Below are 15,923 nucleotides of genomic sequence, written 5' to 3'. Positions count from 1 at the left end.
AAGGTGAAATTGAAAAATGTAGAAAGATTTGGGGTAGATGGTATGAGTTTAAAACATCAGAAAAATACTTAAAAGTGAAAGGTCCCCCAGTAGCAGAACCAGAGAATTTAAATGGTTAAAGAGATCTATATACATGACTAGATCAATAGGAGGGGAAAGAGGATAAGACGAAATTGGACAGGGGTGTTTTGGGGAGGGAATGCGGATAAAGTTTATGTGGATGATGTAATAAATTTTATGGTTGTTTTGTAATGTATTTTTTCTTAAAAGAAAATTTAATAGATATAATGAATAAAAAAAGAATGCATTTTGTAGCATAATTCTTGGTATGTATATGATGTGTCTTAAAAATACATTATAAATTGACAACTTTGTGCGAAAAAAAATGTTTTCATTTTCTTTCCACATTTTTGAAAAACGTTTGAAAAAAAAAATTACGTTCAAAAGACTCATTAGGCCTGATAGAATATACCTTGGGATGTTTGCTTTCCAAAATGGGGTTATTCTGTGGGTGTTTCCATCATCCTGGTGCTCCAGACCCTTCAAAACTGTGATAGGTAGTCAGGAAATTAGATGTGTAATTTATTCCCCTTTTATGGTCGTAGAATGCGTGAAGGTTGTACTTAGATGTTGGGTCTCTGTATGTGGCCAAGCTATGGAAAAGTCTCTCACACGTGGTATCGCCATACTCAGGCGTAGCAGAATGTGTTTTGGGGTGCATTTGCAAGTATGTCTATGCCAGGTGTGAGAAATAACTGACAATTATGTGTGAAAAAAATTGTGTGAAAAAAAAATATTTCTTCATTTTCCAAAGAGTTGTGGGAAAAATGTACAACTTCAAAAAATTCACCATGTCTTTTACTAAATACCTTGGACTGTCTATTTCCCAAAAAGGTTTTTTTGGGGGGGCTATTTGTACTTTCTTAGCATGTTAGGGCCTCAAGAAATGAAATAGGCCCTCAGTGCTTAAGGTGTGATCAATTTTCAATGATTGGTGCCATAGCTTGTAGACGCTATAACTTTCACACAGACTACATGATATACACGGATTTGGGTTATTTTTACCAAAGTTATGTAGCAGTATAAATGTTTGCCTAAATTTTAAGAAAAAAATTCCTTATTTGCAAAGTGAAATAATAGAAACAAAAAAAAACCTTTTTTTCCCCCAAAATTTTCAGTCTTTTAGTTTATAGTGCAAAAAATAAAAAACCCAGTGGTGACTAATTACCACCAAAGGAAAGCTCTATTTGTGTGAAAAAAATGATAAAAATTTCATATGGGTACAATGTTGCATAACCACGCAATTGTCATTCACAGTGCAACAGCACTAAAAGCTGAAAACTGGCCTGGGCAGGAAGGGGGTAAAAGTGCCCTGTGTGGAAGTGGTTAAAGAAGCAGTGGGTGTCGGGTCCTTAATAACCAGCAGTCCTGAGCTGAAATGTTACATTTAGCAGTGGTAGGAATACCACTGCTAAATGTATAACTTTCCATTACAGATTCAGGTCTTGTCTGCGTTACAATAAGGCGCAAAAAAACACGTTGAATACTGCAAAATAAAAAATGTATGTGCTTTGTTTGTGAATTGAATGGTCATATATATGAACGAACCCCATTTTTACAGTAATGGTCAGCGATACAGGTTGACCTTGTCTTGTCTGCAATGCTGAACTGTAAATAATGTCCAGGGCTCTCTCATAATGGATAGCATACCCTCCAAGGGGTCTTCAGGGACTTGATTCCATAATGATGAACCATGGTCCTGGACCTGTATAGCACCCTGTGGCTTAACACAACTCAACACACTGCACCAAGTGCAATGGTGATCCACATTCCTCTCCACTCTATCAAAAAAAAAAGGTTTTGCCTTTACTTACGCGAACACAAATTAATATTTTGTCTTGAGCTGCACACAAAGTTTGAATCTATTTTTACAGTTACAGCAACTGAAAAAGATGAATTCAAGAGATGAAGTGTTCAAATACAAAACTTTCACAAACTTTAAAATACACCCAAGCAGAATGTATCAATCGTTACAACACATTAAGTTTTATAGTTTCAAAATATATAACTGTACAAAATGTTACAAAATATTGATAGCAAAAAACACACCACAAAATTATGACACTTAAAGTAACCCTGACGCTGTCCTAAAATAAGCTCAACAAGACACACCCTGTAAATATTACAGGATAAATACTTACCAGTTCAGCAGGGAGTGAGAGAAATATTTGTCTTTGTATCGGATAGTGGACCCTGTCTTGCTCTGTGGTTCCACCAGCCAAATTCCTACGTCACTACTGGAATATGCAGTTCAGTTTTGGGCACCAATTCACTAAAAGAACATTGGGGAACTGGAGAAAGTACAGAGAAGGGCAACCAAACTGATAAGAGGCATGGAGGAGATCAGCTATGAGGAAAGATTAGAGGAACTGAATTTATTCTCTCTTGAGAAGAGGAGATTAAGGGGGGATATGATCACAACATGTATAAATACATCAGTGGTTCATATTGTGAACTCAGTGTAGAGCTATTCACCCTGAGGTCATCACAGAGGACAAGAGGGCACTCTTTAAGTCTGGAGGAAAAGAAATGTAATCTCCAAATACGGAAAGGTTTCTTCACAGTAAGAGCTGTGAAAATGTGGGATAGACTCCCTCAAGAGTTGGTTCTGGCCAGCTCAGTGGATTGCTTCAAAAAAGTCCTGGATTGTTTCTTAGATACACAGAATATAACTGGATGCTAACATTTATAGGTATAGTTGATCCAGGGAATATCCGATTGCCTCTCGGAGGATCAGGAAGTATTTTTTTCCCAGCAGAAGCAAATTAGATCATGCTTTGCTTGTTTTTTTTTTTATTTTTGCCTTCCTCTGGATCAACTGTGGGTATAGGATAACTTTTTTTTTTCTATGGTTGAACTGGATAGACTTTTGTCTCTTTTCAGCCAGAGTAACTATGTGACATGACCAGGGGGGGAGACTGACAACTCATGGGGCCCCTGGGCAATAGGGGATCATGGGGCCCCTGTGTCCTTGCCCAAACTCAAAAAAGCCTATGAAAAAGGTACCAGGGGCATCTCATGGGGCCCCCTACTGACCCCGGGCCCTCGGGCAGTGCCCGAGTTTCCAAATGGTCAGTCCACCCCTGGATATGACACAGTAGTAATGTAGGGGTCAGATGGAGGCACCACAGCACCCAGATAGGGACATGCTATCCAACACAACTATAACAGTAGGATTACAGCAGCATCCAGAGGTTTACCTTGCCATCTACTGGACAATAAGTTTTCAGCCTATTTATTTACAGGGTGCATTAAAAGTTTGTTTGGAATAGCGACAGGATAACAAAGTATTAGACAAAAAAAAAAAAGGAGGTGCCACAGGAAATTTACTAAAAACATCAATTTACAATAGCACTCGGTTCCAGTTCACATACTGTACGTTGATGTCATTTATTTATCCTCCTAGTAAAAAGATGATATATTTCAGGCATATTGGATTCTTGCATAGGAACATCTGATCAGACCATGCAGAAAAACACAGTAAACCAGTTTGTATGAGTCTTTGGTCAAAAGGAAATATTTTTTTTCACAAAATCTCTAAGCTATAGAAAAGCTCCTTTTTCTCGCCAATTCTGACCAATCATGACTGATAAAACCTCTTCATCACTTTCGGCATTCTCTTCCTTTTTGCCTGCTTTTGAATTCATAACTTCTTTCAATGACTCATTAAAGACATCTTTGCGGTCTCTTAAATGTTCGATTCGCCTGAAGCATTCGCTGCAACACAGAACAAAAGAGTAAATACATACAAAGATACAATTATATAAATGTTCTAGGTTGTGGTAACAGACTCTTTTTTTTTAACCATTTCAGCTCTCAAATCTGTATACCTGTTTAACTGCTGTCCCGCCGCCCTATAGCAGAAATACTGCTACAGGGCGGCAGGGCTGCGCGAAATCATGTATATATACATGATTTTGGATTTCCGGATAGGGGGCGTACGCAGCCATTGGCGGCCTCAGATGTCAATCACCGGGTCCCAGCCGATGATTTCCCGCCAGCACCCGGCGATCGCAGAGTATCACTGACAGGGGAGATGTCTCTATGTAAACAATACAGATCTCTCCCCTGTCAGTTCCTGCATACTGCTTTATATTGCTCTGCATAGCAGAGCAATTCAAAGCAATGTGCTTACACAGTGAAACACAGCACACAGTAAAACGGCACACAGTTAACCCTTTGATCGCCCCAGATGTTAACCCCTTCCTGCCTAGTGTCATTAGTACAGAGTCAGTACTTTTTATTAGCACTGATCACTGTATTAGTGTCACTGGGGATGTCAGTGATAGTTAGTCAGTTCCCCCCAGTGTCGCTGACCACCGCCATTACTAGTATAAAAAAAAACCCCAGTATATATACCGCCATATGTAAATGCTATAACTTTCATGTAAACCAGATAATTTACACGTATTGAGATTTTTGTTAGCAGAATACATTTTGGCCTAAATTTATGACGAAATTTGATTTTTAAAATTTTTTTTACTTGACATATTCAATAGCAAAAAGTAAAAAATATCGCTTTTTTCTCAAAATTGTCTGTCTTTTTTTGTTTATAGCACAAAAAATAAAAACCGCAGAGGAGATAAAATACCACCAAAAGAAAGCTTCATTTGTGGGGAAAAAGAAAGGACATAAATTTAATTTGGATGTCAGGGGGGTAAGTCTTCTGGAGGCCAAGTGGTTAAGGACCAGAGCAATTTTTGCATTTATACTAAGGGCTTGTTGCTCTGCAAAAAAAAAATTGTCACTAATACAAAGTAATACTGTACATATATTGTTTTTCATTGCAGACAATGCTTTCTTGCCAATGCTGTATTGAAAAAATATGGTATTTTCTATGCAATATGTAACAAAGAAGATGTAACAAACAAAAAAGAGCTTTTTTAGTCTGACAAGTGTTAATTTTAAAACAAGTGTTTCTGTCAATAAAGAGTGCAGATTTTATTCTATAATTTATCCTGAGTATAATGACGCCAACATTGTGTTTCTATTATAAAATATACAAATGAAAAAAAACCCCTTTCTTCACTTTTGAACATTTTTTTAATGGTTCATTTAAAAAAATAAAATAAAATGGAATAAACATGAAAGTGTAGTTAAGAAGAGGAGGAGGAAGGAGTTGATTAGGTTAGATAGTGTAAGATCCTGTGTGAATGAGGCAGGTAGGGAATATAATGGTGTCTTCATTCTACCCCTGCTTGCTAGATAATGAAAGAACAGCAACAGAATGATGAGGTCATTCTGCTTACACTTCTTTCTCCTATTAGTAAGTTCCTTATTAGCACATCCACATGCATCACCGCTGACTGGCTCTCAATAGTGCCATTCCCACTCTCAGTGTAAATGTTGCAGAAGGGATAATGAGGCAGATAGGTCAAAGAGAGGTGCTTAAAACTAGTTGCATTTAAAACAAATACAGTAATGTATTCATGAATACAGATCTGCATTAATCTGTGTATAGTAGACCTGTCTGGAGTTCAGCTTTAATTTTTGTTTGCATAAACATATAAAAGTGAAAATCTTAAAGTGGTACTAAACACACACTGTTTAATTTCCATTGTTCCTTCTCTTTTTGTATGTAGATGATGGCACTGTAACTATCTTAACTAGAAAAGCTACAATTTCTGGGGAAATTGTGTGAAGTGTTCTTGCCTCCACCATTAGTCTACAACTCACACTCTAGCTTTTGTCACTCTGCTGCCTGCTCACACACCTGGGTTCCTATGGCAACTCACTCTACCGCAAGGGCAGAGATGAGCAGTTAAAAACTGGCTGTTGCCATCTTCAAACGGTTGTAGTTTAAAAATTATAAATCCTACACTGAAGAGCTTTATATTGTGAGAATTACAAGACCCAGACCTACATTTTGATGTATAGTATGTCTCTGAAATATTAAAAATGAAGGCACAGTCGCAGTTTAGAAATTGCCCTTCAAATTTGAGGTGGCTAGAGTGGAGTTTCAATGAATGTCAATGGGCAGCGTGAGTTGCAAACAAATGGTCATATTGTGAAAACTATCAGGACTATGGCTTAGCCGTGGACATTTTTAGTGGCAGCAGGGATAGCTGAACGTTTTGATATAAGATTTGTGTAGGTGGGCTTGAAAATGACAGAGTGATGGCAGTTTACAAATCATGACCTGATTTTTCAGCTCACACTCTAGCTTTTGTCAGCTCCCACTCTAGTTTTGAACATTCCGCCATTCATTCCTATGGGACCAATTTCACCACAAAATGCCGATATTTTGTGAACCATTCAGCGAAACGTTCCACAAAGTAATAGCACACCAATCGGAACAATCCGCACGTTACGGTATATTACTGTCTATGTAGTGTAAAAACCGGTATTTCTGCCGCCACCATGTCAGAATAATGGGCTGGCCGCTCAGCTGTTCTTTGCTGCAGGACCTTACCTGTTCCTCGGTCCAGCGCTGTGCAGTCTTCCCGCGACGGCATCTGTGACAGCCGGGTGCCCACTGCGCATGCGCAAGAAGCGCTGCGCTTTGTGAATGGTCCGGCGTCTTCTGGGACACATGACAGGTCCCAGAAGACACCGGGCCATTCACAAAGTCCAGCGCTTCTCGCGCATGTGCACTGGGCACCCAGCTGTCACAGCCGGGTGCCCACAGTAAATGGAGGACAAGGTGGGAGCGGGTACCTGTCAAATTCGGGTACCTGTCAAATTCAGATACCTGCTCCCCCTCCCTCCCTAAAGGTCCGCAGTCTCTGGTCATCCCCTGTACTGTCTCCAGTCTCTTGGTCATTCCCTGTACTGTCTGCAGTCTCTTGGTCATCTACTGTACTGTCTGCAGTCTCTTGGTCATCCCCTGTACCGTCTGCAGTCTCTTGGTCATCTCCTGTACCGTCTGCAGTCTCTTGGTCATCTCCTGTACCGTCTGCAGTCTCTGGTCATCTCCTGTACTGTCTGCAGTCTCTTGATCATCCCCTGTACCGTCTCCAGTCTCTTGGTCATCCCCTGTACTGTCTCCAGTCTCTTGGTCATTCCCTGTACTGTCTGCAGTCTCTTGGTCATCCCCTGTACCGTCTGCAGTATCTGGTCATCTCCTGTACTGTCTGCAGTCTCTTGGTCATCTCCTGTACTGTCTGCAGTCTCTTGGTCATCCCCTGTACTGTCTGCAGTCTCTGGTCATCTACTGTACTGTCTGCAGTCTCTTGGTCATCCCCTGTACCGTCTGCAGTCTCTGGTCATCTCCTGTACCATCTGCAGTCTCTGGTCATCTCCTGTACTGTCTGCAGTCTCTTGATCATCCCCTGTACCGTCTGCAGTCCCTTGATCATCCCCTGTACCGTGAGCAGTCTCTGGTCATCTCCTGTACTGTGTCCGCAGTCTCTGGTCATCTCCTGTACTGTGTCCACAGTCTCTGGTCATCCCCTGTACTGTGTCCACAGTCTCTGGTCATCCCCTGTACTGTGTCCGCAGACTCTGGTCATCCCCTGTACTGTGTCCGCAGTCTCTGGTAATCTCCTGTACTGTGTCCGCAGTCTCTGGTCATCTCCTGTAGTATGTCTGCAGTCTCTGGTCATCTCCTGTACTGTGTCCGCAGTCTCTGGTCATCTCCTGTAGTATGTCTGCAGTCTCTGGTCATCTCCTGTACTGTGTCCGCAGTCTCTGGTCATCTCCTGTACTATGTCTGCAGTCTCTGGTCATCTCCTGTACTATGTCTGCAGTCTCTGGTCATCTCCTGTACTGTGTCTGCAGTCTCTGGTCATCTCCTGTACTATGTCCGCAGTCTCTGGTCATCTCCTGTACTGTGTCCGCAGTCTCTGGTCATCTCCTGTACTATGTCCGCAGTCTCTGGTCATCTCCTGTACTGTGTCCGCAGTCTCTGGTCATCTCCTGTACTGTGTCCGCAGTCTCTGGTCATCTCCTGTACTATGTCTGCAGTCCATTGGTTCAGAATATTTTTTTTCTTGTTTTTCTCCCCTAGGTGCGTCTTATGGTCAGGTGCGTCTTATGGAGCAAAAAATACGGTACTTTACAAATCAGCATACTCAATTGAATATATCTGAATAAATGTTGCAGAACAAAGCTGTACCTTTTCTTTGCTTTTTTTTAGCTATACATCTAAAAAGAACTATAATTAACATTTCGGCATTGGTTGGCACCAAATTGAAAGCTGCAACATTTTTTATTTTAAAAAAAGCAAATAACAGTATAAAATCAAATTATACTTGCACAGCACAACTGTGGACCACAAAGGTAAGGAGAACCTGTTACCTCATTCTTCATCCTTCCTATTCTGTACTAGGTTCTCTGCATCTTCTCTTAGAAATCTTCCACGACGTGTCATCATGTGCATATTAATACACACCATGACATTAATGCTGCTTAGGATTATATAATCTTTCCACCTACGCATACTGTAAGGATATGAGGAATGTTAACATTGTAGTTACTTCTGTGAAAAAAAACTGCCTAGGACAGCCTAAAACTTTTAAATTCAAGACTGCAGCATCTGAGTAGACAGTATGTGGCTCTATCAAAAAAAGTTTTGTGAAAATAAAGTCCATCATATTGCATTAATTAATATTTGGCCCAGAGAGATGCCTGTGAAATTAATTTGTCTGTATGATTGTCTGAAAAACCTCTAACAAGAAACCTGTCAAGTGAGACCTTAGTTAATTGCAGCTTTCAATGAACCAAATTGCAACATGGGTGAAATGAGGTCAAACAGAAGTTCCACTTCTGCAAATGGCCAAAATCACACATTTTAAAAATGTAAGAAACAAAAAACTTTATCCCTATAATGCCAAACAAATCTGCGTACATCTGTTCATCAATTTCCTCAATCTGCCGATCCAGCCGACCTTCCTCATCTTCTTCTGCCACAATGGCTTCAGACACCTTTAACATAAAGTGTTGCAATGGGAAAGTAGTTCACATAAACAGAATTTTATATTAGATATTCATTTTATGGCACATTTACATAATTGGAAAAAAACATCAAGAACAAACTACCCTAAGGTGAGCCGTTCCCCAACCACAAAACCACAGGTGTTTACTTCTTCCGATGGCATTGTCTATTATTATTATTACACAGGATTTTTTAGTGCCAATAGATTACGCAGCGCTTTACAACTTAAGGGCAGACAGTACAATTACAATACAATTTAATACAAGAGGCATCAGAGGTCCCTGCTTGTTAGAGCTTACAATACATCCCAAATGGTAGAAATCTAGTGTTAAGCAGGCCATACATGGATTCAAATTTGGCCAGTTCAGCAGGCTGTACACAAGTCGATCTATCAATTTACTTTTTCCGTCTTTTTTTTTTTCCCTGAACGATTAGTGTTGCTGGTTATAGCCAGAAACACTAACCATTGTGTTCTGCCAGCAGGGAAGGCTCCCTGCACTCCCCACCACCAGAACATGATAGTGCTGCAGGAGGGATTCCCCCATCAACACAGTCAGTGGTGTGCCTTAGGCTGTCCAACATCTTGGGAAGTGGACAATGTGCACCGCTACCAGAGGACTACCTGTAGCAGGATTGTTGATCTTAGGGTTATTTAGGGGGCTGGCTTATATAGGAGTTATAAGAAACCTATTCCATGAACCAATGGGTTCCCCACAGGCTTTACAGCCACATGGCTGCCAACAACCGCAGCAGGTGCTGCGTACCTGTTTTTCTGAGTTATTAATGCACACTTCCTGCATGCAATGTAGATATTCCCTAATAAAGATTAGCTCATAAAATCCATTAACGAGTAAACCAAGAAAAATCTCATGGAGTTTCTATTAGAAGGCTATGAAAACAAAAAACAAAAAAACAAAAAAAAACAAACATTCAGTACATCTCTGCCATACAGTTGTGTTCACAATAATAGCAGTGTGTTCAAAAAAGTGAATAAAGCTCAAAATCCTTCTAATAGCATTTATTTCCATACTCACAAATGCATTGGGAACACGACACATTCTATTTCAAATCAAAACATGAAAAAAATAGATCAAATTTGTGTTGTTCCTCTAAAAAAAATTGAAGAAAAGTGAATATTAGACTGTTCAAAAAAATAGCAGTGTTTGTATTCTTCTTTACAAACTCAAACATTCACTATATAAACTGAAAAATGTTTGAAGATTTTGCTTTCCTTTGAATCACTTAATGAATATTTGGTTGTAGTCGCACTGTTTCTGAGAACTGCTGTACATCTGTGTTGCATGGAGTCAACTTCATTAACTTCTGCCACCTGTGAACAGGTATTCCAGCCCAGGATGATTGGACTACATTCCACAGTTCTTCTCTATTTCTTGGTTTTGCCTCAGAAACTGCATTTTTGATGTCACCCCTCAAGTTTTCTATTGGATTAAGATCCGGGGATTGGGCTGGCCACTCCATGACGTCAATCTTGTTGGTCTGGAACCAAGATGTTGCACGTTTACTGGTGTGTTTGGGGTCGTTGTCTTGTTGGAACACCCATTTCAAGGGCATTTCCTCTTCAGCATAAGGCAGCATGACCTCTTCAAGTATTCTGATGTATTCAAACTGATCCATGATCCCTGGTATGCGATAAATAGGCCCAACACCGTAGTATGAGAAACATCCCCATATCATGATGCTTGGGCAACCATGCTTCACTGTCTTCACAGTGTACTGTGGCTTGAATTCAGTGTTTGGGGGTCGTCTGACAAACTGTCTCCGGCCAGTAGACCCAAAAAGCACAATCTTACTTTCATCAGTCCACAAAATGTTGCGCCATTTCTCTTTAGGCCAGTCAATGTGCTATTTGGCAAATTGTAACCTCTTCAGCACGTCTTTTTTTCAACAGTGGGACTTTGCGGGGGCTTCTTGCAGATAGCTTGGCTTTACATAGGCGTCTTCTAATTGTAACAGTCCTCACAGGGAACTTTACACCTTCTTTGATCTTCCTGGAGCTGATTGTTGGCTGAGTCCTTGCCATTTTGGCTATTCTTCTATCTATTCGAATGGTAGTTTTTCGCTTTCTTCCACGTCTTTCAGGTTTTGGTTGCCATTTTAAAGCATTTGCGATCATTTTAGCTGAGCAGCCTATCATTTTCTGCACTTCTTTATATGTTTTCCCCTCTCCAGTCAACTTTTTAATCAAGGTACGCTGTTCTTCTGAACAATGTCTGGAATGACCCATTTTCCTCAGAATTGCAGAGAGAAATGCACTGTAACCAGCATGTACAACATTTGCTGCCTTCCTTCCTTAAATAAGGGCAATAATTGCCACCTGTTTTTCAAAGAATGAATGACCTCACTAATAGAACTCCACACTGCTATTATTTTGAACATGCCCCTTTCAATGAGTGATTCAATTACACAGAATCAGCAGCATACATGTCATGACTGTTGGGTCTGTTGGATTTCTATTACTCTACTACACCTGCTAGTAAATTATTTGCCATGTAGAAATATCATTTCTACCAAAAACAGTGATTGATCAGGTTAGTGATGTCTGACTGCTATTATTTTGAATACAACTGTATATAACCAACATTTAAGCCCTTTGCGCACTCTACAAATACAGAAAAATAGCTATGGCTTTGCTAAACTAAAGTCTCAAGCAGCACTGTCAGCCTGCTGGACTGCTCCCCACTCATATTTGTCCCTCTTCAAATGCATAAGTTGATTTCTTTCCCAACAAAACAATGAGACTACTTTGACTACCAACAGTCTGTCCATATAGTGTAGAGAAATGCCTCTTGGGAGATATAGGTCAGGGGGCATGCCAACATCAATAGGAACTGAACTCCCTGCAGCTGCTGCGCCTGCAAGAATTTTACAAGCCAAGTGATGATGTCAGAAAGAGTATTAAAAACTTTCTCATGACAGTAAGGGAAGCATTTAAAATAATACAGTACCATGATTTAGAGGGCAAAGAGGGAGTCTGGGGTTAAATTTGGGCAATGCTTGAATATATATGTTACGCTCTTTTTGGTGGTCTTAATCTGTGGAATAAAATATAGATCACCTTTTAAAAGAGAACTATACACATTGAGCTGATCTAGTTACAAATTGTTGGACTAGTTGAAGATGTTTTGCAGGACTTGAATAGAAAAAGGGAGCTGCTAACCTTTTTTATTCAAGTAAACAACAAATAACGAAACAGTACAGAAACAGAGGTTTCTTTCTGTAAACATTGCATGTCTTAGTGATCAGTAGATCCATATGGGCTTGTTCTGCAAAAGCTGGGCTTGGCGATGCTCACTCCCAGCATCTCTGCCTGATAATTTGTCAATGAGGTAATTATTTGTTTAGTCAATAAATACAAAATAAGCAATAAAAAGGTAACACAAATACTCACAGTATTAACTTGACGTATTTCCTTCTGAAATTCTTCCCACTCTTTAGCCATGTGATCTTTGGGAGCATCTACTTTTCTCACCTTTACAAGAAACACAGTCAGTAGAAAGTTGCCTTGAACAGATAGACCACAGTTGTAATCAAATATTATAATAAGGCATTGAAAAAAACAGAGGCAAAAATCCTGTATAAATAACGAGTTAAAAACTTGACATTTCAATGTGCTAGATCTGTGCTCATTTCAGGAAGTCACAGTTCCATATTTGCTCTCTAATGATATGTTTTACTCCCTTAATTTAGATGAAGCCCTTTACTTTTCTTGTGGCTACAAATTTGACCCTTTAGTCCTGTTAAGTTGGACACCACTGTTCTGTACACCAGATCAGCTGGACAGGGTAGTTTATTCATGTGCACCTTCTGTCATACCTAAAGACCATACAAATGAATATATCTAAGGTGGTTTAAAGCTACAGTCCATTTTTCGTTTTAGGTGGAAAATCTTTATTTTTTGGGAATTTTATTTGAAATCTATAAACACAAAGATGCAATAAAACAAAAGGTATTCTGTCATTTGTACATTAAAATTACACTTTGGCACTGGTAAAAACATGGCAAAGGTTTTTACCAACTAAAAAAAAACGCTTTTTTTGTTAATACTTTACTGAGACGCTAAAAAAATTTAAGACCAAAATGTATTACAATTTTTAAAAGTTATTATTTAAATAGTAAGAAAAATTAGAAATAAATTTAAAAATGTTGGCTAATTAGGGTTAATAAGTTAAATAGGAATAAATATTATTTATTTTTCTTTCTGGTAGAGTTGCTTTAACCCCTAACTTCTATTTCATGTGACCACTATGATTGGCTCCCATAGGGGTCACATGATTGGGAGCCTGTCTAGATGGATCCAGATCAGAAGGCATGACTGACAGCTATTGGTGACAGCTCAGTCAGTGTAATCGGAGCAAGCAATGAGCGTGCTAACAGCACAAAAACTCAGGCTGTCATGGATGTACATGTGGGGCAGCTTGGTGTTAAAAGCCCCCTTTTCATGCTGTATATATGCAGTATGTGATCAGCAAATGCTTATCAAGAGTCATAAATTTGATTTACAGAGGAAACTAAATAAAGTAAAATCTAAAATTGTTACATGGTATCTCCGAATAAACAATGTTCCAAACTCCTCCTGCCTCTGCTGTGTAAATAGAGCAAGACCCTGGTTTCATTTTGATGGGGATGGGATTTGCTGGTAAGAACAACAATCAGAGCGGTCCTTGCAGGCCATGAAAGAATGTTGAACATGTTTTTTAAATTACAGTTTCCTTCTGCAAAGTGTTGCAAATTTTCTACACATCTAGTATAGCAAAGGCAAGATGCTCTTTTACATGTGGACATTCAGTTTCATTCCGTAATCTATAATGAAAGAGGTATTGTGAATATGGTGGCTCATAATGGAATAAGTACATGTTAATGTGGTCAGTTTTATAGGCAAAAGACTAAACACTGCATTTTAGTATTTCAATTCTACTTTACAAATTGTACTGATCCATGAGGCAAATCCTTAGCAGGTTACAGTTATATGGTTGCAAGTATGTAGTGATTATACCCTGTTCAAAGTATACTTCACATTTACTTTTCTAAAAGACATTGGACTTAAAATATACTCCACTGCAGCCTCTTTCATCAGAAAAGATATGGCTCGTGATAGGCTCCATATGTTGCGTATGTGAGGAACACTGCCAGGGGAGCTACTAACGATTAAAATGAAATGGACCATTTTTGTTCTAAATGTGTTAATGATCCCATCATGGCACTTGAAGTAGCACTGCATGCAAAAGAAGGAACACTTGCCTTTGCATCCACTTCTGGGTCATCAAAGAATCCCTCAGGTAAGGCTTCTGCTGTATTCTCTTTCCTGAATTGGAAAGAAACACATTGTGAAATAACACTCTATATGTGAAATTAGGACTGTGGACCTGCTATTGCATATAAAGCAGGTAAGAACACACTGCTGGGTTTTCACTGTCGAAGCAGAAACATCCAGTCTTTGTGTAAAAAAACAAAAACATCTATCTACTTATGCTCATACAAACACACATTCATACATGTATATGTCAAGGCTCAAAAGTATGATTAGCCAGCTAATTTCCAAGGAAGTCAACAGACCCTAGGCAGAATCCTGGGTATTTTACCACGTTCTACAGTCAGTAACAATTTTAAATGCAATGTGTCCTTGTCAAACATGTCAATAAAGACAAAAAAAAAAAAAAATGTTCCTAAATCAACTCACGAGCCAGCTTGCCAACGACCAAACTAACCTGTTTATCAGTATGCGTTAAAATCAGGGGTTTAGTTAGCACACATTTGCAAATACATACGTAAGCCACAGAGCCACATCAAGGTACCCCGGTAATCTGTGGTTCCCTACTATGGGGACTCAAATTTGTTGAGTTAGGAACCACAGATTACTGGGGTGCCTTGATGTGGCTCTGTGGCTTACGTATGTATTTGCAAATCTGTGCTAAGTAAACCCCTGCTTTTAATGCATACTGTTAGACAGGTTAATTTGGTTGTTGGCAAGCTGGCTCGCGAGTTGATTTATGAACATTTTTTAAACATTTTTTCTTTATTGACATGCGTTGCCCAGTTCACGTAATCCTTGCATTATAGCCAGTCATAGACTGGGGCAGGTGCCATGTTTTCCTTCTCCTTGTCAAACATACCAGGATAGGGAACACAAAAATACCAAAGCCTTATTCTTTTGAAATGGATTCATACACTACAAGCCAAATACATGTGTTCTCACATAATGTCTTTTTGCCCATGGGACCTGGAAAGAAATCTAAAATCTTAAAGATGAGCAGCTTTCAGAGCTCTCATACATTGAATGACAATTGTGAAGTCATGCAACACTGTATCCAAACTACATTTTTATCATTTTTTTTGTTAGACAAATAGAGCTTTTTTGGTGGTATTTAATCACAACTGGGGTTTTTATTTGTTTGCTAAATAAACTAAAAGGCCAAAAATCTTGAAAAAAGTTTTTCTTAGTTTCTGTTTTAAAGTTTTGTAAATAAGTAATTTTTGTCCTTCACTGATGGGCATTGATAGGCTGCACTGATGGGCACTGATGAGGAGTCACTGATGGGCAGCACTGATAGGTGGCACTGATGGGTACTGTTAGGTGGCACTGATCGGCGGCATTGATTGTCAGCACTGACGGGCACTATAGGCAGCACTGATGGGGCTACACTGATTATCAGGGAACTGATTATCAGTATAAAGAAATAAACAGCCTTAAAGAAAAGCTGTAAAGTAGCGGTTTAAATTAAACCCAAGCAGAATCGTTAAATATGGTATAAAAATTGCTTTATTGGGAAGCTAGCATAAAAAAATGTATGAAACCTTGCAAGTTGAAAAATACAGATCAAAATAATAAAAACTTACGCAATCCGGATTGCAGAAGTCTGAAGCTGATAAATATACCCAGCATCATGGATACACTCCACAACTTTAATCCATTATCCATAGAAGTGGTAAATACCACATATCTAGGTAAATGAATTACATTTTTCATGCG

The 15,923-nt window shown here is 39.3% G+C and overlaps 1 protein-coding gene across 1 annotated transcript in view; it reads right to left on the bottom strand.

Annotated features, from left to right (window-relative positions):
* Positions 1 to 2,023: 2,023 nt before the first annotated feature.
* ZNF830 (zinc finger protein 830) overlaps positions 2,024 to 15,923 on the bottom strand; it is a 54,669-nt gene continuing 40,769 nt past the window's right edge. The window contains exons 7-10 of the mRNA XM_089689052.1: positions 14,195 to 14,258; positions 12,345 to 12,425; positions 8,849 to 8,925; positions 2,024 to 3,777 (exon numbers count right to left, since the gene is read on the bottom strand). Coding sequence (XP_089545178.1) covers positions 3,603 to 3,777; positions 8,849 to 8,925; positions 12,345 to 12,425; positions 14,195 to 14,258 — 397 coding nt within the window. The 3' untranslated portion in view covers positions 2,024 to 3,602. The remainder of the gene's footprint in view (positions 3,778 to 8,848; positions 8,926 to 12,344; positions 12,426 to 14,194; positions 14,259 to 15,923) is intronic.

This window comes from Staurois parvus, unplaced genomic scaffold, assembly GCF_062004578.1.
Source record: "Staurois parvus isolate SC_StPar_1 unplaced genomic scaffold, SC_StPar_1.0 ptg000468l, whole genome shotgun sequence".
NCBI lineage: Eukaryota > Metazoa > Chordata > Amphibia > Anura > Ranidae > Staurois > Staurois parvus.
The sequence above is the reverse complement of the archived record's forward strand: the minus strand, read 5'-3'. Positions and strand labels throughout refer to the sequence as shown.